Source organism: Triturus cristatus, chromosome 8 (genome assembly GCF_964204655.1).
Source record: "Triturus cristatus chromosome 8, aTriCri1.1, whole genome shotgun sequence".
NCBI lineage: Eukaryota > Metazoa > Chordata > Amphibia > Caudata > Salamandridae > Triturus > Triturus cristatus.
In genome coordinates, this window is record NC_140591.1 from 818,762,980 (window position 1) to 818,784,879 (window position 21,900).

The following is a 21,900-nucleotide window of genomic DNA, read 5'->3' on the forward strand; positions in this document are numbered from 1 at the left end:
TTCAAAAAGTGCCAAAATCAAAGGCAAGACAAGAATTGTATGTACTTTAAGGAAAGTACACACAACCGACACTATTTATACATCTAGTAAAGCGATGGTCTAATTACATTTTGCCAGCCTCTGTAAATGATTATATATTGCCTAAAAGCCATTTAACAGTTCGTGCAATGAGCTAAGCTCGCTCCAGTGTGTCAAATGAAGACCAATTAGCTTATTAATATTTGGACAAGCAAATAATTTGCCTTTAAACCACAATCATTTTTTTCCTCCACTCTCATCAAATTGCACGTGGACTTTAACATAAATTGTTTCTGACATTGAGAATGAATGGGTTTGTAAACACAATATCTATGTACTGAATACCAGGCTCAGTGTATATTTGAAGGTCGGGTCTTTCACGCTCTGGCCTGCTATTCAATAAATAGTGCAGCAGTTTTCAGATTTGGTTTGACAATGCAGTTGTCTGCAAGGCACATTGGGCCTCATCTGGATGTCGGTTGGAAAGCCTCTGACCGAAATCCACAGTATAAACTCTGACCGCCTTCTTACAAAGGAGGAGGTCACAGTTTAAACTGGCTGGTAAATCCGACTGGCTTCCGATGGGCTCAAGTAGCTTGTCGGACAGCCGGAAACCGATCATAATCCGGCATTTACGCCATTGGGATTATAATGTCGGTTTCCGACAGGCTTTCCATGTCGGGCTTTCTGACATAGAAAGCCTGTCAGAAAGCAACTTTGGGGTCCCCTTGTAGGGCCTCCCTCATTTCGCCGCCTCTGGATATGGGCCTCGGTGGCACCTATGGTGCCCCACTGTAAATCCCTGCACCATGTGGCAGGCACACTGAGGTGTCTGCCACATGGTACAGGGATTTACAGTAACTCTCATTTCTCTATGGGAGCTTGTGCTGCAGCCGGTTTCCGACTGCCGCACAAGCTCCCATAGGGAAGTGAGAGTTTGCACCTGCACATGTGGTCGCATCCTAATTGCTGTTTCGGACCGCCGGCCCGAGGTTGGTTGGTTCCGAAACCTCAGAGATGTCGGTCGGAGGCAACTCCAACCGACTTGGGGGCATATCAGCAACACCCCGCGATAATTATCGCTCAGCGCTCTTAGCGTGAGGATAATTATCGCCGGGTAACGTGGATTTTTATCGCTGAGATAGTGTGCTATTAGCAACGCTTATCTCCTCAGCAATAAAAATCCTCATGCTAACTGCCTAACGTGAGATTATCGCTGGAAACCCAGCGATAATCTCACGCAATGTGGCGTTAGGTTGCTGATAGGGACTCACAAACTTAGCCATGATATCCACCCTCCATAGGATATCATGGCTAAGTCAGTCCTGAAGCAGGCGTAAGGAAAGTAGCGATAACAGGGGTTATCGCTACTTTTCCTGACGCTATGCTTCATAGCATGGGGCTTGATGATAGGAGAAATGTCGCTTAGCGACATTTCTCCTGTCATGTTAGGTCAGGAACGGCCACTTTGCATCTCATTAGAGATGCAAAGCTGGGCGTAAAGAATCCCCATGCTAAAGCAAGGTTTCACGCGTTAGTGTGGCCTTGCTAATTAGGCGATAAAATTATCGCCGCTTTTCGGCCGAAAGCGGCCGCAAAAGCGGCGATAATTTTTTATCGCCTGCTTGTAAATATGCCCCATAATCAGCCCCATTGTTGCTAATTATTAAACATATATACAGAGAGCGGGCTTTGGGTCCAACCAATGCAGTTTTACCCCTTTACTTCATGCTAATGACTAGTTAGCATATTATTCAACCTTCCAGAAAATGCTTCCATTGGAATGCAAGAGGGACTGATTTTCATCTGAAATTTTCAGTGCATCATTTGTCACATTTGTTTCCTTAATTTCTACATGCATTCTACACTGAAAGAGGTCCTTTTTTTCTACTTTTTCACAGCATTGGCAAAGCCACTAGGACATCTGTGCATGCAACACACGTAAACAGAATTTGTGAATGCCTGTGTTTAAACGTGTGGGAACATTAAAGCCAGATTTATTCCCTTTGCATCTGCTTGTGATCGACCCTTGACAGAAAGTGCTGTTAGAAATACTACAAACAACATGGTTGCGAGTATTTACTGGTCCATATTTTGATTCTATGACACATGCTAGAGAAAATCCAAATCGCTTTTCAAATTGTTCATGTTCTCTACTTGGAAACTGATATCAGCTAACCTAACTTTGAGTTGTGAGAAAAAAGCACACAACCTAGAAAATTGAAAATATTTTAACCTCCATGATTAAAAGGATCAACAATGTTTGAATTAAAAAATGTTTTGCTATCAATTAACCTGACATTATTGCCAGAGATTTTATAGCAGGTCATGTGTTGGGTCTCATTATTTTGACTGAATAAGACAAAGAAATACTTTGCATTCTGTACCTTCAATGTTTTGCTGTGGTTTGTCTCAAATGTGTAGGTGACTTACTGGTGTTACTCACAGAGAATAAAATTTAGCAGTATGAATAGTTTGTAGGCCGAAGAGTCTGCATGTTTGCGTTTGATAAGGTGCATGTGTGCTAAAGTGTATGTTTATACATATACTTGGCATGCAGTTATTATTTATAAGTAAATATATATATTTTATGTATCAAGATTAGGCCGGGACGGAGTTTTACTCCGCTGCACTCTGCGAAGTCCCGGCAAAACTCTGCCGTGCTCTGGCAGTGGAGTCTGTTAAGTTGCACTGCTCGCACTGATTTTTAGTGCCGGGAGTTTGTCCTATAAAATCAGCGAAAAAGGCACTGTGCATCGTGCCAGAGGGCGTTGCTGCTTTCTGCCACTCGAGTAGACATTATACTCGAGCCGCAGCTTCCTCAACGCGAGCGGCAGATTTCTCTGTGCAAGGGGCCACTACCTGCCACGCCCGCCCGCGTTCAGATATCCCGCTGCTTGTGAGAAAAAAATCCGCTTAGTGACATTTTGTTGAGTTTTTCAGAACTCTGTGATCCTCACGGAGCACAGTGTGGGCAACAAATTCTGCCAACGGAGCGCAATTTTTCGCCCACCCCTAATCAAGATAACTATATTTATGCCACTCCAAAGAAATTAAATAAATAAGCCTATTTGCAAACTTCCTATAAATCACAAGTACAGCATGAACTTCAAAGAGCAAGCACGTTCACACATGAACAAAAATAAATGCTAGCTTCCCCGTGTGATACAAGAGAAGCAGCAGTACAGTCTTCATTCACACACAGAACAGGCATTGGCTGTGCATCAGTAATGCATGCTTGATCCACAAATATGGGCAGGCAGCAGGATTTCTACCTTCCCTGACAGTTTGATCAGATACAAATCTACAACAGCAGTGCGAACTTCCTTCAGTCAGAGTCTGAAGAAACTCTAAATAAATAGATCATAAAAGTGCCACAAAAGAACATACCTTAAGATACAATTAATATCCAACAGTGTCTTTAGCAAAACAACATTTAAAAAATTCATGAAGAGCACTATCTTTCCTTTTCATACACCTATCCATGGTATCCAAATAACCATACTGCATATTGCTTTGCAAAAAAAACTCACCCACACATACATCTTGTTTTAGGGAACAAATGGTGGCTGTTCCAAAGTGCCATATTATTTCTTGCAAAAAACTAGGGGCCAGATGTATCACAATTTGTGATTCCCTAAATGCTATTCTAGTAGCCATTGCAAATTGCGATATTGTTGCAAGGACTCACAAATTTGTGGTAATTTGCGATTACCTTGAAAAATGCACTTATGAGCATTTTTCAAACTGCCATGTGGCACACATACATGCCCTTAGGGCATGTATGTGCGCCACATGTGCACACATGCACATTTACGGAGTGCAACAGGGTGTCCTTTAAGAACCCTTGCACCCTTGAAATTGCGTGCGCAATTTGCAAGTACCTATTGGGTACTCACAAATTGCGCACTCAATTCCCATTCATTCCTATGGGCCTCTTGGCCCATAGAAATGAATGGGAAGCCATTCCTTATTTGCGACTCGCAAGTTGCGAGTCACAAATAAGGAATGTGTAGGAATCACAAAATATTAGCAGATTCCTACATACATTGCATTTTGCGACTCGATAATAGCGAATTGGTAAAAATTTGCTATTATAGACTCGCAAAATGTAATGTTGATACATCTGTCCCTTGATCAGTGTTCTATGCTTACATTGATTCACAGTGTGGAAAGATGCATAGCAATTAAAGAACCTTGCACACATAAGGATACTCTAATACTGATACATTAATTTCTACCATACGCCACTAAAGTTCCACTACACAAAAACCAAAAGTCAGAAGGGTCAAACTTACGGGCAGAGAGGAAGGCAAGCAGGCATACTACTGCTTTATGGGCCTACGGTAGACAGCAAGGAATGCTGACAAAAAACAAGCATTGACATAGCAAACAGAACTCATCTTTGGGCCCTTTTGACTTTGCCAATAGATTTTAGCCAGTACAGCAGCAACGCTAAAGAAGAATGAAAAGAAAGCCTATGACCTGGCCGTCTGTTTCATTTTGCAAGTGAGCATATCAGATAATGGAGGAAAGTATTATGGAGCACGGGTGGGAGAAGCAAAATGGAGCTCATATGTGGGTGGAAGCAACACGGAGGGCGTGGATGGGGCAAAGAAAAGCAAATGGGCAAGACAGAGAGCAGCATAGAATGTGGGTGGAGGGGAGGGCAAAGCATGCAGGCGGTAAAGTACAGTGTGGTAAGAAGCACAAAATGGCGTGCGCATCCCTTGGGGGGGAGAAGCACATAGGGCAAAAGAGGTGAAAAAAGGAGCATGGTGGAGGGGTGAAGAGAAGTACATGAGGTAACCAGCAGAAAAACACAAGCACTCTCATGGAGTGCTTAACAAAAAAAAAGTAATTCCCTAACCATGGGTAGTGGAAGGATACAAATAAATATGACATGCTGTAGTGGAGGGAAAAACACAAGATGGAAAAGGCAATCCATCGAAGAAAAAGCAGTTAAAGTAGAGCGATAGTAAAGCCAACCAATGGTAAGCAATGGGTGGGTGCAAGCCCCAACATTTCTTGAAAAGACCACTTTTGCAACCAGACTGGTAGGCTATACCCAAATAAAAAGAGACGCTTACAAACATGTTGACAGATAAGCTGGGAGTGAGGCAGAATGAGTAGATCGACAGGCAGAAATGTAGGAAGGTGAGCATGCAAGCAAGCAAAAGCAAAGCATATTGGTATGAAGACAGTCAACTTGAGACAAAGTGTGGAGCGTGGGCAGTCAATTATGCTGGGAAGGCATATGTACAAAAGAAGAAGTTGGTAGGCAAGCAATGATAAAAACAGACTGATAGATAGGCAAAAAGGAAGTTATGGAGGCAGGAAAACAGGCAAACCAAGCACCAACTGGTGGACAGTCATGCAGACAGGCAATAAGATATGACAATAAGCCGGGAGCGAAAGGGAGAGTGAGAGAGGTCAGGAGGTAGATGCATGTGAAATGAGGAATGGAGGTGGAGATTGAACATTTTTGACACACAGTCCAGAATCTAAGCAACATATATTGGCAAATAGTTAAGCAATCAAGTCACTTAAATTGATACACATTATATTAGAAGCCAGTAACTTCCAGTCAGGAAGGTTACCGATATTTCAAAGGTTGTACTTCACAATATCAATGAGGCATAGGAATATGAGCTACACCCAACTAACATTAGCACTACAGTGGCAAAAAAAGAGCTGGCATTTTGGGGCCGAGGATGTAGCCTAATGGCTAGAGGGATTGACCTTGAAGCTGGGGAACCATGTTCCAGTCCTGACAGGGACGTTCAACATCCTTAGAATCTGGGCAAATCACTTAATCTCCCTGTGCCTAGCAAAATATATGTGTCTGTCTGTAACGCAACTTGTATTTTGATACCTTAGGGTCAAGTTTGAGCTATATAAAACTGAAAAAAAATAATCTATTGACTAAAAATGTAGTTTTCTTTTCCACAATGTAGATGTAAATTATACACAAAAAGGTGCACATGTAGCACACAGCACACAAATAGAATTGTAACAATGCTTTCCAATATATCTGTCACCCACCATTCAATTGTCTACTAAACAATGCTATTAAAAATTAGAAATGCTCATCTAAATCGCATGGACATAGAGGGCTGCGGGACCCAGCCAAATGCAAATGACAAAACGTGCATAGAGATAATTTTGTGTTGCATCTATTACACACGGAAAAAGATTACAATTTTAGAGAAAGCAGAAGAAGGGACCTTTCTCTTCAACAAAATACATTGCCAAGAAAAACATGGTGACTGGAACCACCACCTGGATTTCAAGATCTTCCTGCATCAAATATTTTGGGATAGTGCTTGATCATCCAACAAGCATCTGGTTGAGAGGCCCTCAAATGCAACTATAATGTAGAACAACTTTCCCAGACAAGTCTCTCCTGCCAACAGGGTGCAAGGGTCGCAGCAAGTGGTGAGGGCAACTTGCCACTTAAAACCAACCATCTGTCTTTACACGGATAACAATGTTTGCAAAATAATTGATTTTCAAGACTCACATCAATATAATTTAATAGCAATACATAAATACAAACAAATATATATATCTATATCTATCTATCTATCTATCTATCTATCTATCTATCTATCTATCTATCTATCTATCTATCTATCTATCTATCTGTCTATCTATCTATCTATCTACCTACCATCTATCTATCTACCTACCATCTATCTATCTATCTATCTATCTATCTATCTATCTATCTATCTATCTATCTATCTATCTATCTATCTATCTATCTATCTATCTATCTATCTATCTATCTATCTATCTATCTATCTATCTATCTATCTATCTATCTATCTATCTAACCAAACAGCTACCAGCACTGAAAGGACAGGAGGCCGTTTTGTGGGAGTTCTAAAGTGCAATCAAAGTGTAAGAGAGACTCTTTCCTTACCCACTGTGGTTTTATTTTTTGCAAAGTGCAGCAGCTCACTTGAGTATTATTAGGCACTACAGGGACCATCAAGCTCAGCGCAAGCCGACGCCCACTGGGGCGGGTGGTTTGAAGATACAAGTACTGCCTCATGCTTCACTTCACAATTTGAACTGCCTCTGAAAAAATGCTTTTCGGGCATGAAACGCGTCAGGCTGATTAATATTGGTGAAGTTTTCTTTTTACTTGGCTGCAGCTTCTACATTAAACAAGATGTTACCTACCTGTTTGTGGCTCTCCTCAATGGGCGAACTTTGTGGTTTTGATATATATATATAGACCCTTTGTAGTAGATCTTCCCACCTACTTGAAAGATACCACACATTTTTTAACAATCATTGATGGTATACATTGGGAGGAGAAGTATACTCTTGTCACCTTAGATTTGTGTAGTCTTAACACGAGTATCCAGCATGAATTGGGTATACAGGCCATCCGACATTTCCTCAAGGCACGCTCCATCCCCTTATTACATCATTCAGAAATGTTGGTAGAGATGATTCAATTCTGTCTCACTAACAATTTTTTCATCTTTGATGACTCAGTGTACAGGTAATCACAGGGCACTGTGATGGGCACCTGCTTCGCCCCCAGCTATGCTAATCTTTTCATGGGCTGGTGGGAGGAGCAGGTGTCCACGCAAATGGTGGAATTTGAGAACAACGTGGTCCTGTGGCTGCGTTACATTGATGATATTTTTCTGGACCAGGACCATTGCGCATTTGGATGCGGCTGGTTCCTGTCCGATGCAGCATGATAGACAAAAAGAAGATGGACTAGTATGTGGTTCCATGTAATCACCAGTGTCTGAGAATAATTCAAGCATTTCATCAATTACCTATTTTTTCATTTCTCATGCTTGAGGACAGGAGGATAAGGTCAGGATGGCCAAATACATTCTAGAATATTAGGGCAATCACTTGCTATATATATAATGATACCTTTAGGATTTATTGTATGTAAATGAATTTCATGTAGGTATAGTGTAAATCTGACATGCACTGGCACGCCTCGTCTTGTGATGGACACCCTCAGCTTAGGCAGATGAGTATGAATAGCCATAGGAGATTCGGTGTGCTACAGATGGAGATCATATATCCTGTTATTATAGCATGAAGACCTATTTGAAAGATATATTTTACGTTGCTGCAGTGCACATTTTATGATTTTTGCTAACAGGTGCTATCCTCTTGAAAGGGTTTGGTGGGAAGATTGTCCATTATTAATGTCATGTGGTCCTTTTCTGAGGCAATACAACTGACTTGATTATGTTCAAGTGACAAAATTGAATAAAGGGGGTGGGCATATGGAAAAATAGCCAAGTGGTTAGAAATTGTGCGATTTTGGGCCTACAGTAGTAAATACTTGCAAAGCATGAGGCGTCAATAGAAATAGTTCTTTAAGGCAAGGATTTTATTTCCATCATTTAACATACTGCAAGCTTTTTTTATTTATCTATTAATGTTTGAGCTTGCAAACGAATAGAGTAAATGTCAACTTTATAAAAAATGACCATGGGGTGTTTTATAGAACAGTGTAGATATGCAACGTTCCAGCAATAACTTGAAAATACACAACATGCATTGGACACTGACAAGCCTTCCATCCTCACCTCATGATGACATAGAACCCTGGTATAAGATGATACTGTGAACGACATGAACAGTCATAACCAGGTGAATATCGCCCCTCATGCGCGTGTTGTCATGTAGGACCACGCGCAATGAACACACTCCTCTGAACTCCACAAGTGCTGTGCTCACAAGCAAGCTGCAAACATTCACAGAGGAATCAAGAAAACACAGGCATTGTTTCATTGGGGCACGGGGAGTGATACCTCATGCCCTTTGACCCCGTGATGACATCACAGGAAGTGACCCTACATGACCTGAGGAGCAGGAAAATATCATATGAAATAACCTAACACAACTATTGACCATGATTACATAATAGGAAGTAGCTAAGAAAATGTTGCATTGAGTTTATCTACTAGCTATTGTTCAACTCTCACAGAGACAAGCATTGGATCTGCAAAGGAGGATTAATCAGTCGCATTTTCAAACCCTAAACATACCCTATGGTATCTTCCCTCTCAGCCTTTTAGTCTCCTTAGGAATGTCTCACCCATTTTCAGTGTTCCACTCATTTTTGTGCACACCATTAAAGTTTTGAATAAGAAACATGTCCTTTTTTATTTCTGCCTGCTTTTTGATCTTGCTATTCACCCATACAGTGTCAATATACTTGCTTTAGTACTGGTGTGCCAACTTATCTGTGGATCTGGGGGTGGGGTCAGCTGGGGTTGAATAGCCTAGTCTAAACATTCAGAGCTGATTCTGTATTTCTTTGAAATAAGAGAGGGGTGCTGGAGGGAGCCTGATCACTGGTGGTACCAAGGGTGTTATAACAGGTAATTTTTGGGAAAAGGGGGCGGAAGTATGGGTACAGGAAGTTAAAACATTAAGTATGTAGATATAGGAAAGGGTGGAATTCCAATGGGCAAACGAACGGGGAAGTTTTGTCCGGGTGAAGTGTTTAATAATTGGGCACAATCCTGTGAAATTAATGCATTTTGATGTAAGCAAATTCAGAAGTTCTTTCCCACTTTAACAGTTGTTTAATGTTATTACATTTTTACCTGTACAGATTGGTTTGAGCAGAAATTGTGTTGCGGGAACTGTAAAACTGAAATCTGCTTGGTTGAGAGACAATGTCTGCTTGAACCATTGTCCTGTTGGTTTCTTTTATGACTTTTGTGTGCAAGATTTGCCCTTTTCACACAAGATGTCAGCCAAATACATGTGCTGCAATACTTGTAAATTTGCATCATTTCTGCAAAACTGCAATTTCATGAGCGAAAGATTTTGCCTCTTCGCTTCTCTTTGACTGACAGGATGCAGAGGATATAAACGTCTGGTAAGTTAGGGCTCTCTGTTTGACGGGTGAGAAATGGGGACTGAAGGCACATTTGGGTAGGCCACATCAGAGTGGAGGAAGGATGTTATGTTATGTTATTTTATGTTATGTTATGGAGTTGTAGAGCACATGGCTACCCATCGGGCCTCCCAGTGTGAAAGTCGAAGTCCATCACATAGTGGTTAGGCCAAAGCAGGTCATTCACAGAGGTGTGCTTTAAGTCATTTTTTGAGTTTGGATTCCTCTTTGATCAGTCTCAATGATAGGGGTAGGAAATTCCAAAGATTTGGGGCCAGGTTTGCAAAAGAGCGGCCTCCACTTCTTGCTCTCTTGATCTTTGGTACCGTAAAAAGTCTTTGATTAGAGGAGCGTAGTAGTCTTTTAGATCTGTAGGGTGTGAGTAACCGCTAGATTAATGGGGAGCTTTTATTGTGAATCATCAATGGGCCAGACGGAAAGTTTTGAATTTGATTCTTTTAAAGACTGGCAGCCGGCGCAGTGCTGCTAAGAATTCAGAGACTGATTGAAACCTGGAAATCATTAAGACAGTGTGAGCTGCTGCATTTTGAATGATTTGTAAGTGCTTGATTACATACAAAGAGCCTCCCAGGTAAACCGAGTTACCATAATCAAGCTGGGAGAGCACTAAGCCCTGAACTACTGTTATTCACGTGGCCCGAGGCAACCTACTCAGGGCCCTCCTTAATGTGTTAAGAAGGCCAAAGCGGGTAGCTGATAGTTTCTTGGCTTGGATCTCCATGGTTGGGGGGCAATCGATCCAGAAGCTTAGAGTTTTAATTTCGGTTTTAGGGAGGGGTCTGTCACCTATTCACACGGGCCACTGTAGTTCGTTCCACAAGGTGGGGCTGTTTTCGACCACCAGGACCTCGCTTTTGTCACCGTTAAGTTTCAGGTTGTTACTGGACATCCAGTCAGTGACATCTCTGAGGCAGGAACTAAACTTGGTGGAGAGAACTGCTTTGACTGGAGTTAGGGAGATGGTTATTTTGGTAGCATCAGCATATGATACCAGTAAAAATCTATGCCCGAGTATGATGTCTGCCAGAGGCTGCATTTAATGTTAAGTAGTGTAGGGCTTAGCGATTAGCCCTGTGGCACCCCGTACTCTGATGCCACCACCTTTGAACAGAAGGATTCCTCTCACACCTGGAAGCTTCTGTTTTTTTAAGAATGAAATTGGTCATTTGAGAGCCTGCTTACAATTCCAGTGTCTTTTAGTCTTCTGGCCAGTGTCAAATGAGACACTGTGTCGCGAGCAGCACTTAGATCCAGGAATATAACTGCTGCTGAACCATTTGGGTCTAGAGTTGATTTAGGTTCCTCCATCACGGCTAACAGAGCAGTTTCTGTGCTGTTCCCTGCCCTAAAGCCCTTTTGGGTATGGTCGAGAAGACCCTGATCCTCCAAAGATCTGGAAAGATTTTTGATGATGAATCTTTCAGTGATGTTACTGATAATTGGCAACATTGAAATTGGTCTGTAACTTTCGGAGATAGAGGGGTCCAGTGAGGCTTTTTTTTAGAAGGGGTGGCAGCATGGCATGTTTCCACGCCACGCCACTTTCTGAGGACAGATTAATGATATCTCCTAGGGCCAGGCAGATTGCTTTTCTGCCTTTCAGGATGATAATTGGGTTGTGCCGGATCTTGTGGGGATCCCGACTTGATTGATCTGAGAAGGCTTTTTACGTCTTCCAAACTGATCCTGTAAAAGGAGGTCTGGTGCTCTTTAGCCTTCTCTTCCTGTGGTGTCGGATCATCATTAGTGTTTAGAGCTCCTACCCTGGGCATGGCTGCACAGATTTTTGGGACTTTCTCCAAGAAGTAAGTTGCAAACATGTTGCAACTAGCTTTAGAAGCTATTGAGACTGCCTGCAGAGCTTGTAGCTTCATGAATGAATTTAACATTTTAAAGGCCCCTTTGCCGAATTTGATGAGTTTTTAATCTGCGTACTAAAAAAGGCTGACCTGGCTTTCCTAATGGCGTACTGGTCTTTTTTTACGATGTCCTCACAAAAAAAGAAGACCACAAATCGGCCCAACAGACCATAAAAAGTCCACAAACAGCAAAAACAGAAAGGCCCGCACACTGATCTGTCCGACCAGCCCCTTTCGCACTGCCAGATTGCCCTATAGGCCAATCCGACCCTTGTTTGTAAACGGAAACCTGTTTTATTATTGGTGCCAATTGTACATTACTTATGACCCAATGGCAGACACTGTTTACCATGGAAGAACTGGGGTAGCATAAAGTGGATCTCAGGTGACGTATCGGGTCAGTCAATGCTGCCATGGAAGGTTTCAGAAAGTACACCCAAAAACTTGTATTACCGAGTTAGCGTTTTGGGAAAAAAAACATATATATATCTATATGTATATATAAATGTATATGTATATATATAATATGCATATATATATATATATATACACAGATATATACAGATTTATAATACATATAGATATACACACATATATATATATATATATATATAGAGAGAGAGAGACAGAGACCTGGTAGCCAAGTAAAGCGCGTCTAAAGCCCTCGGACCAAGGGGCATATTATCAAGCTCGGCGTTAAAATTATAGCCGCTTTAGCGGCAGAAAACTGCCGCTAAAGTGGCGATAATGGGCTTGATAATATGCTGCAGAGAATTCCAATAGAAGCCCATGATGACACCAGAACATGGGCTTCTATGGGAATTCTCATGGGTATATTAACAAGCCTATTATCGCCGTTTTAGCGCAGTTTGCTGCCGCTAAAGCGGAGATCATTTTAACGCCGTTTCTTGATAATATGCCCCCAAGTTTGCACAACATGAAAACTTCAAAAAATAACAGGGAGGCTCTGTGATCTTCATTTCATTTGACTGATGTTGTCTCGGATTCCTAATCAGACAGAACACAGCCTTCTTCCCCTCCCAGCTGGCGCTGTCGTCGCATGTCACAGGCGAGGCTACCTCCCGCCTCTGAAAGGTCGCATCACTCACACTCTGTCCCCGTTCGCGGAAGATGTATTCAAGCGCACAGCCTGCTGCCGCCACGGCCAAGTGACGAACAGCTGGACTTAAACCAAGTCAGCGGCGCTGATTTTATCGACTTAGGGAGATGAAAGGCGGAGACAGTCAAGTCGAGCCTGGCCTTGTGTTTCACACAGATATAGCCGCCGCACATGTGCAATGCGTTTGCAGTTTCTTTATGGTTGGTCCACCTCTGCATTAACCCGCCCAGCTATCCGACCTACTTCTTAAGAAAACGATGAGGGCGGTTTTCTGACGTCGAGATTTTACTTCTCGTAAAAAACGTCTAGCGCCAATCAATTGGGCGTTATACTGGAGATAAGTGATTAATTAAACATCACCACATATGCTAGTTCTCCAAAAGATGTATAGCGGATTACAATGTATGGCTGCTACACCGCACCAGCGAGGAAACAGCGACCCTTGAAGACGCTGCCATGTCCTGTCGTTTTCCCGAACATTCTAGCACAATCCAGTGACGCACTTCCCCCGACTCATTTAAGTGGTTCGAAATTATCACTAATGTTAAACGCGGCTATTCCCAGTGGCCACGGTCACAAATTCAAGCCAAAATGTCGTTTCCAAATTCCTGTTTTGGTGTGTGTAAGTGTCCTCGAGATAGAAGCCAGCGCGGATATTTAAACGCGTATTTTTTAGTTAGGCTCTATAATGATTGCTGCCAACGTGCTTTTAAAGCTGCTAGAAGTCAAGCTTGGAAAGAATGAATAATTGAAAAAATAAGCCCTTACGTATCAATTACTAATCACGGACATTTTAGAAAGGCGCACAGTGACATATTTGAATCGTTTTATTTAGAACCTGCATTTGTCGCTCTATTTTTATATTCTCTCTGCCTGTTGTGTAAGTAACCAATGGAATTGTGTGTGTTTGTGTGTGGTGCGGGGGTTAGAATCAAAGCACAACATATTGCATTTCACAAGGGGAAATGGGGAGAGTTCTTTACATTGCAGGCCGGCAGATCTAAGGCCTGGCTCGCCAAACATATGGTATGGGCGGAGGGTGTGTTTTTCCCCACAAAGCTCCCATACTGACTGACTCCCAGTGTGACCCCCAAAGTTTGGCATCTTCCAACTAGCGTTGACATGGAAATGTACTTCAGCAGCAGTTATTGCAGGGTGTGAGTTCCTCTGATAGAGGAGGATGTCTCCTTGTACAATCAGGGTGTTGGGAAGAGGTGTTAGACACGAGGGTGGGTGCTTATTAGAAGGACTCGCTCACAGGCACTGCACTGGAAGCAGTCGAAACACCGACCTTGCGCCGTTGACGTCTGAGTCTGAGTGCGGACGAATCTTTCTTTTGGCCAATCACAGTGTATGTAGGGCGGAAGGAAGCTTCACAAACACACCTAGGTTGGTAAGGGTTTTACAGAAGTAGGCCCCTGCCTGCCGCTCGTGAGATAGATACACATGCTACTGCTTGCATCTTGAATCTGGGGTCTCTGAAGCAGAAACGACTAGATGCAAGAAGTTGTTCTAAATCACCGCTCCCTGTTTACAGGTGGGAATTGGAAGTGGTGTGTTGATGTCACACTGAACGGTTACACCACCAAGGCCACTCTAGGGCAATGCTTTAAGTGGGCCGGGTCTTGCAAGTGCTAAGCACCGGCAGTTCTAAAAAACAGGTGGCGAAACGGGTCCCTATCAATCCCTCCATTTTTGCCCTCGCCACGGGGTTAAAAAAAAATCTTAACTCTGCAGCAGTACCACCCTTCACTGCCTTTGAGGTAACTTTAAAGAGACTTGTTATTGCTCTTTTACAGTCTTATCATTTCAGAACAGAAGTATTTTCAATATTATATGCAACAAAGCCAAACTTGTTGATTAAGCAACTAACAGTCATAGGCAAAGCCAATAGCCCTAGCTTATTGTAGGTAATCTTACTTTTTGCATTATATATCTGGATTCAATCACAGAAGAGCAACATGCCAGTCAGGTTACACGTTTTAAGCCACGCCCTTAATTGCATTGGCCATGCCCCCTTGAGAGACCCCCCAGTTTTTTCGTCCCACTTTTAAAACCCTGCTCTAGGAGCAGTGGACTGTCCCCAGATATCACAACACGTGGGTAAGAGAAGCTACACAACACCAGCTGTGATATCTGGTCGGGCGACACGTGTTGAGAAGACTGTGGCCCTCTGGCCTTATCCAGGCTTCCCCGCTCCACTGCAACGAGTGATCTTGGGCGAAGGTAACTGCAACAGATTGTCCAAAATTGGAAGCATTTGGAAACTGGCTGGTCACCAACCAGTATTAAGGATTGCATACAACACCACTCATCTGTGAGCCTGGGAGGCAGGTTAGAGGAACGAGGGGCCTTTGTGAAGGGTGCCACCCCGGTGTGTGATCTGGGGCGAGCTGTTGGAGCCGCGGAGGTCTACACGTGCATTTTGGTATTACACTTTCACGTGCTTGGTTTTAAACCACAACACAAGCTGTCGGTGGCACCGCTGACTGCAGAAACGTGCGTTAGTTTGGGTGGGTTTGTTCCAAAGACAACGTTAATAGGGTGACTTCAGAGGCCTGCGTCCTGGGCCCGGCTGCAAGAAAGGAAATGGGCCTAGTGAGCGCTGTTTGAACTGTGAGTGCAGAAATGATCATGGTTCAGTAGGGCCCTCAGGCCGTTGTACCCCGGTGCCACTGCACCTGCTGCGCCAACGGAAGATTCTTCTCAGAGTGGGATTGCAAGGCACCCCCTGAACTCAAGCTGCGTCTCTCGGCGCGCCCGTCGCACTCGCAGGACAAGCGGGGACGATGTGGAGAGGAGTGCGAGAGGGGCTTAGAGGGGGAGAGGTAGGAAGTGAAAAGGAGTGTGAAATAGAGGGCAACGCAAGCAAAGAAGAGGAGAAAAAAGCAGAGGAGGAAACAAGAAATGAAATAATAAAGACGAGAAGAAGAAGGGAGTGAGAACGAAAGGAACAGGGAGGAAAGAAAAGGAAAAGAAAGTAAATAGGGAGGAGGAAAAGGAAAGAAAATGAGAGGAGAGACAAAGGAAAAAGAGAAGCAAAAGGCGTAAATATAAGAAGACAAAGAATAGGTAAGTGTCGAGGTAAGGAAAACTGTATGAAATAAAAGACAGAAAGAAGCATTGTGGCGAAGAGAAGGGAACACAAGAATGAAGGGAGTGAAAAGGAAAGGATAGAAACAGAGAACGGACAAACGAATAAACAGTTCATCATGGCTGCATTTCTTGAAGGTGCGGCCATCCTTCCATTCACAGAGGTTAACACAGGTGTTGCGCTGTCACTGAGAAGTTCGGCTCTCAGCCTTATTCGCCAACTCTCCATATCATGGTTTGAACGTTCAATCATGAATGTGCATGTGATGCGCATGTGTATGTATGTGAAAGTGTTGTGTATGTGTTAAGTGTGTCTGTGGCATTCCACTTTCGATACTGGCCGCTTTCTCTTGTTCAATAAATGGGCGACAACGTGTACTGTTGACACCCAGGTCACTCGTTCTGTATTGACATTTGACAAATCACTCATTCATTCCTTAGGATTTCTATGCCAGGGTTGGAGTGATTGGTTTTCTTGTGTAGCTCCGCCTACAGTACCCCAATAATGTGTGGCTGAGGATGGACAGAGAAATATTCTTAAAGGACATAGATACAAGTTTCGTGAGTATTTTATGGTGTCAGGGTCTGATAGCGCGTTTTCCAGCTGCTATGATCACCTAACTCTTTGTGGTCTGGGCACCAACTATAGTGCTTAGAATCTCGTTGACTGAGTAAAGATGAAGTGGGGTCTGTAAATGAGATAAATAGACAGGTAGACAGACAGGTAGACACAGATAGAGAGATGGATGGATGGATGGGTAGATAGATAGATAGATAGATAGATAGATAGATAGATAGATAGATAGATAGATAGATGGATGGATGGATGGATGGATGGATGGATGGATGGATGAGTGGATGGATGATGGGTTGTGTGTGCTTGCTTTGAGGGACTCTCGTGAGGTCAGGGTGTGCGCGCGCAGACACAAGCACACAGCCGAAGAGCCGCACTCCATGCCTCCCTGTTGCCGCGCACCCCCCTCCAGTTGTTAAACGCTGCTCAAAGACACCAACACCGAATGAAGCGGCCGCGCCGCGCCCGGCCCAGCACCCCTCCAGAGTTGGCCGACAGAGACAGACAGACAGACAGGGGAGTATGGAGGGAGCCTGACCTTGCCTCCGCAGCCTCCTCTTGCGGAGCCCGAAGATGCGCACCTTGGAGAAGATGTCCACCAGGTTGCCATTGCACAGGCCGCGGTTCTTGCTGGGGCTGCTCCTCCTCTTGCTGGCCGAGGGCCGGTCCAGGTGCTGCTCCCGCGCCTGCCGCTTCTGCCGGATCAGCCCGCTGGCGATGGCCGCCGCCATGGGCGCTGCCCACCCTCCGGGGGAGGGACGGAGGACGTGCTAGCCCCGCTGCCGAGCCATGCTAACCTTGCTGCCACTGGTCACCGGCGACCGGCAACTCAGTCCCCTTGCAAACCGCCGGACACCGCCAATGACTAGTAGACAATCGCCGCCAGAATACCTCTTTCTGACCACTTCACCACCAGAAGCTTCCTGAAGACCCCTCCTTCAACCTTTCACTCCTGTCGGCCAGCAGAAGAACCCCCAAAGCTGTTCACCCCCACCGACCATCAGAAGGCCTCTCACCGCTACCAGCCACAAGAAAACCTCTCCCTAATCACTTCTCAACCACCAAGCTTCTTCAAACCCCCTTCCCCTGCCTGAACCTCTATCCTAAACCCCCTCACAACTCACAGGTACCTGAACACATCTCCAACTCGCCTCACCATCAACTCCACGCCTTACCTCCGCCAGCCAGTACAGCGCCTCTGCCTTGCTACCTCACCTCGAGGAGCTACAATAAACCTGCCTTCATAACTCCCCCGACGCTGTGTGCTCATCGCCCACCCTCGCCTGTCACTCGTGGAAAACCATCCCAGGGAAACTCTACTAACACACACTTGCCACACTCGCCACAATCACTATGCCAACGGTGTCCACATAATAACGAACTGTTTGCGTTTATGACGGTGCGCCAAACGGTATTCCCGTAAAAGCTACGTACCCTTAGTACCGCTGTAAAAAGGACATTACAGCACTCAGAGGACCACTGGCCACCACCTACCGAGAGGTAAGTGCACCTCGTCACTCGATAACCAACAGGCCGTGTTCAGCCCCGCCCGCTAACAGCCACACCGCCCTTGACCCACCACATAATCACCGCACCGTAATCCCCAGTCACTTCACGGTCTCCAGTGAATCCCACGTGCCTCCCCGCCACTTCACCCACAGCAACCCACACTCCAGTGAGCACGGTAGTGTCGGCCAACCGCCAGCTTCTCAAGTCAGGAAGGAGTAATGAGACACAAGCAGAGAGCGGGCAACTTCGGCGAGTACTCCTCTTTTCAGCAGACGTCCTTCCCCCGCGGGGGTGTGAAGAGGAGGAGCGCCTGGCACCGGGGCCCTGGCTGCACGTTAGCTAAGAGGCAGACCAGCCCTCAGCGCTGCGTTTCCCCCTGAGGGGGGTCACAGGGTAGTGGGCGGCGCGATCTTCATTCAGCTGCTCTCATGAGTGTCCGGAACCCCCCCATCCGTGACCTCCTTCCATCTTGCCCGGCGCCCACACCCGGGGGGCCCGGAAAGTCCGCATCTAGGTGCTGGAAAGGGGGCGGTGACCGGGGCAGGCTTCTGACCCTCCAAGCCCGGGCTCGCCACCTCTGCGCCCACCTCCCAATAGATGAACGAAAATTAGGCGGGAGCCGCGTGCTCGGCCCCAGAGGCTGCCAGCCCCGGGCTCGGCTGGTGCCCCCGCTTGTGGTGTCTACCCCTTCTCCTGGGTAACCAGGCGCGCTCAGCCTCCTCGCTGGATTGTCTCTGCCTTTTGCAGTAAAGGACGTTAAATGGTTCCACCAGGGGGTTAAGGCTGTGTTGATGCCCGCCAGTCCACAGAAGAAATCGTTTCTTTGGAGATATTGGAAACCAGACCCGCGGATCCCACACTCGGAATGCGATGATTTTCCGCCTGAGCTGGGGTATCTCGGAGCTGGGAACAGTCTGGACCGCGGATCGCCCTCTCTCTTCTCCAAACTTCCCTAAATCTCGCTCCTGCTGGCCGCAGAGGGGAGGGGGCTGTCAGGAGCCTTGTCCAGCCGTGACAGGTCGGGGAAGGGCTCCCGGAGCGAAGGGGAAGCTGCTGCCAGCCGGGTGGTCCCTGGCGTCCCTTGCAAGCAGGATCCCGGTGTCAGTAATAAACAAGGCGAGGAAAGTGAGGCGCTGTCTGCCAGCGTCGGGAGGTGACGTGGGAGGCGGGCGGCGGGAGCTTGACAGGGGCTGAGCTCGGGAGGGGGAGGGGGGAGGCAGGTGTCCGGGGTCCTTCGTCTCCGTAGGTGTGATCCGCCACACGGCACCTCACGCTCCTCCTGTCAGGCAGAGGGCGAAGTAGACCACACACCTCACACTGTTGTCAGTGGGAGGGCATCGCGCTGTACACCTCACACATCTTGAGGGAGTGGTCGAGAAGACGACTTCCCAACTGCCTCAAGGTGGGACGTTTGCTCCTGTGCACAATAACTCACAGTTCATTTATGAGGGGGTGTGGCAGGTACCCCAAGTCCTCGCAAGGCACTCTCCTGTCAGATGGAGAGATGTGCACACGGCCGCTTCAACTCACACTACTGCCAGGAACAGGTGCGCTCCCGGACAGCAAACCTCACACTCATATCCGTGTGGGGCGCGGTGCTCTGGCACCTCAGTCAGGTGGGACCGTGGGCGCGCGCCCTCCCCTATCTCAACGCACTCTCCTGTCAGAGAGGGAGAGATGCGCACACTACTGCCAGGAACAGGTGCGCTCCCGGACAGCAAACCTCACACTCATATCCGTATGGGGCGCGGTGCTCTGGCACCTCACACCTCTTTCAGATGGGACCGTGGGCGCGCGCCCTCCCCTGTCTCAACGCACTCTCCTGTCAGAGAGGGAGAGATGCGCACACTACTGCCAGGTACAGGTGTGCTCCCGGACAGTAAACCTCACATTCATATCCGTGTGGGGCGCGGTGCTCTGGCACCTCAGTCAGGTGGGACCGTGGGCGCGCGCCCTCCCCTATCTCAACGCACTCTCCTGTCAGAGCGGGAGAGATGCGCACACTACTGCCAGGAACAGGTGCGCTCCCGGACAGCAAACCTCACACTCATATCCGTGTGGGGCGCGGTGCTCTGGCACCTCACACCTCTTTCAGGTGGGACCGTGGGCGCGCGCCCTCAACTATCTCAACGCACTCTCCTGTCAGAGAGGGAGAGATGCGCACGTTACTGCCAGGAACAGGTGTGCTCCCGGACAGTAAACCTCACACTCATATCCGTGTGGGGCGTGGTGCTCTGGCACCTCACACCTCTTTCAGGTGGGACCGTGGGCGCGCGCCCTCCCCTGTCTCAACGCACTCTCCTGTCAGAAAGGGAGAGATGCGCACGCTACTGCCAGGTACAGGTGTGCTCCCGGACAGTAAACCTCACACTCATATCCGTGTGGGGCGCGGTGCTCTGGCACCTCACACCTCTTTCAGGTGGGACCTGGGCGCGCGCCCTCCCCTGTCTCAACGCACTCTCCTGTCAGAGAGGGAGAGATGCGCACACTACTGCCAGGTACAGGTGTGCTCCCGGACAGTAAACCTCACACTCATATCCGTGTGGGGCGTGGTGCTCTGGCACCTCACACATCTTTCAGGTGGGACCGTGGGCGCGCGCCCTCCCCTATCTCAACGCACTCTCCTGTCAGAGAGGGAGAGATGCGCACACTACGGCCAGGAACAGGTGTGCTCCCGGACAGCAAACCTCACACTCATATCCGTGTGGGGCGCGCTGCTCTGACACAACACACCTCATTTAGGCGGAACCGTGGGCGCGCGCCCCTCTCTATCTCAACTCACTCTTCCAGCAGGGCGGGCGAGGTCTGCAGCCCCTTCAACTCACACGCCTCTCAGGTGAGTGGGGAGTGAGGACTGGGGGCGAGTAGGGGTGCTCTAGTACTTCATACTCCGATCAAGGAGGCGGTATACTCAGGGCTTTAAGTGGGATGAAAAAGGGGGGAGGGGTCTAACAGTTGTGTGACCTATGCATTCATTTATTTGCTTTCCATATTGAGCCCCCCGACCGGATTTTGGTGTCTCTCTGAGCTTTCATTTATTGCACACATATATAAAAGCACAGTACTTGCTATGGACCTAAAACCCAGCTAGGATTGTTGGGTTTGTCGATAGTTATCCCCGTGTGCTCAGCAGAGAGGCCACGGATTGGATGGCCATGTCTTCTGAACACGTCTTTGACCCACTGACGAGAAACTCGCACTACCATGAGCCCGTACACCAGAGCTTTCAATCGTGGCTGTATGCCCTATACAGGAGTAACAAGCTGAACAGAAAAACACAAAAACACAGCATCCTGGGTATAGCTAACACCCTGGCTGCAAAGTACAGTGAAACGTGAACTATAAGGGGGAAGGAATCACTGGCATGGATCACCTGAACACTTATTACATGAACTGATCAGAAATCATTAGTGATTTCCCCAGTAAAATTAAGACATGTATATAGGGGCCGGATAGAGACCCGTTTCAAAGTCCGTTCTAAAATACTCAGGGTGTGACACCTGGAGGGACCGGTCCACTTAAAGCCCTGGGTGTGCTCCAGTATACCACACCTCACATTTATTTCAGGAAGGGCTGTGAAAAGCATCCTTGCCCGCCTTCTCTACCCCCCTACTAGGGAGGGTGAGGATAACCCCACACCTGGCACTCTCGCCCCAGATTGATGGGCTGCTTTCCGCACCCAACCCCCTCACCTCATAGTCACAACAGTTCGACCTTATCTCCGCACAGGATGCAGGGTCGTAACTTTCTTTGGTGCAACAGGTGCAGTGGCACCGGGGCGCAGATGTCTGAGGCCTCATATCGC

General features: G+C 46.7%; 1 protein-coding gene across 2 annotated transcripts in view; it reads right to left on the minus strand.

The window, feature by feature from the left end:
- FGF14 (fibroblast growth factor 14) overlaps nt 1–21,900 on the minus strand; it is a 1,410,348-nt gene that overhangs the window by 477,482 nt on the left and 910,966 nt on the right. Inside the window, exon 1 of one of the 2 annotated variants that reach the window (XM_085622270.1) lies at nt 17,125–19,210. The exons of the other annotated variant lie outside the window; for it this stretch is intronic. Coding sequence (XP_085478396.1) covers nt 17,125–17,317 — 193 coding nt within the window. The 5' untranslated portion in view covers nt 17,318–19,210. Of the gene's footprint in view, nt 1–17,124; nt 19,211–21,900 lie in introns of those variants that run through there. 2 annotated transcript variants of the gene reach the window in all.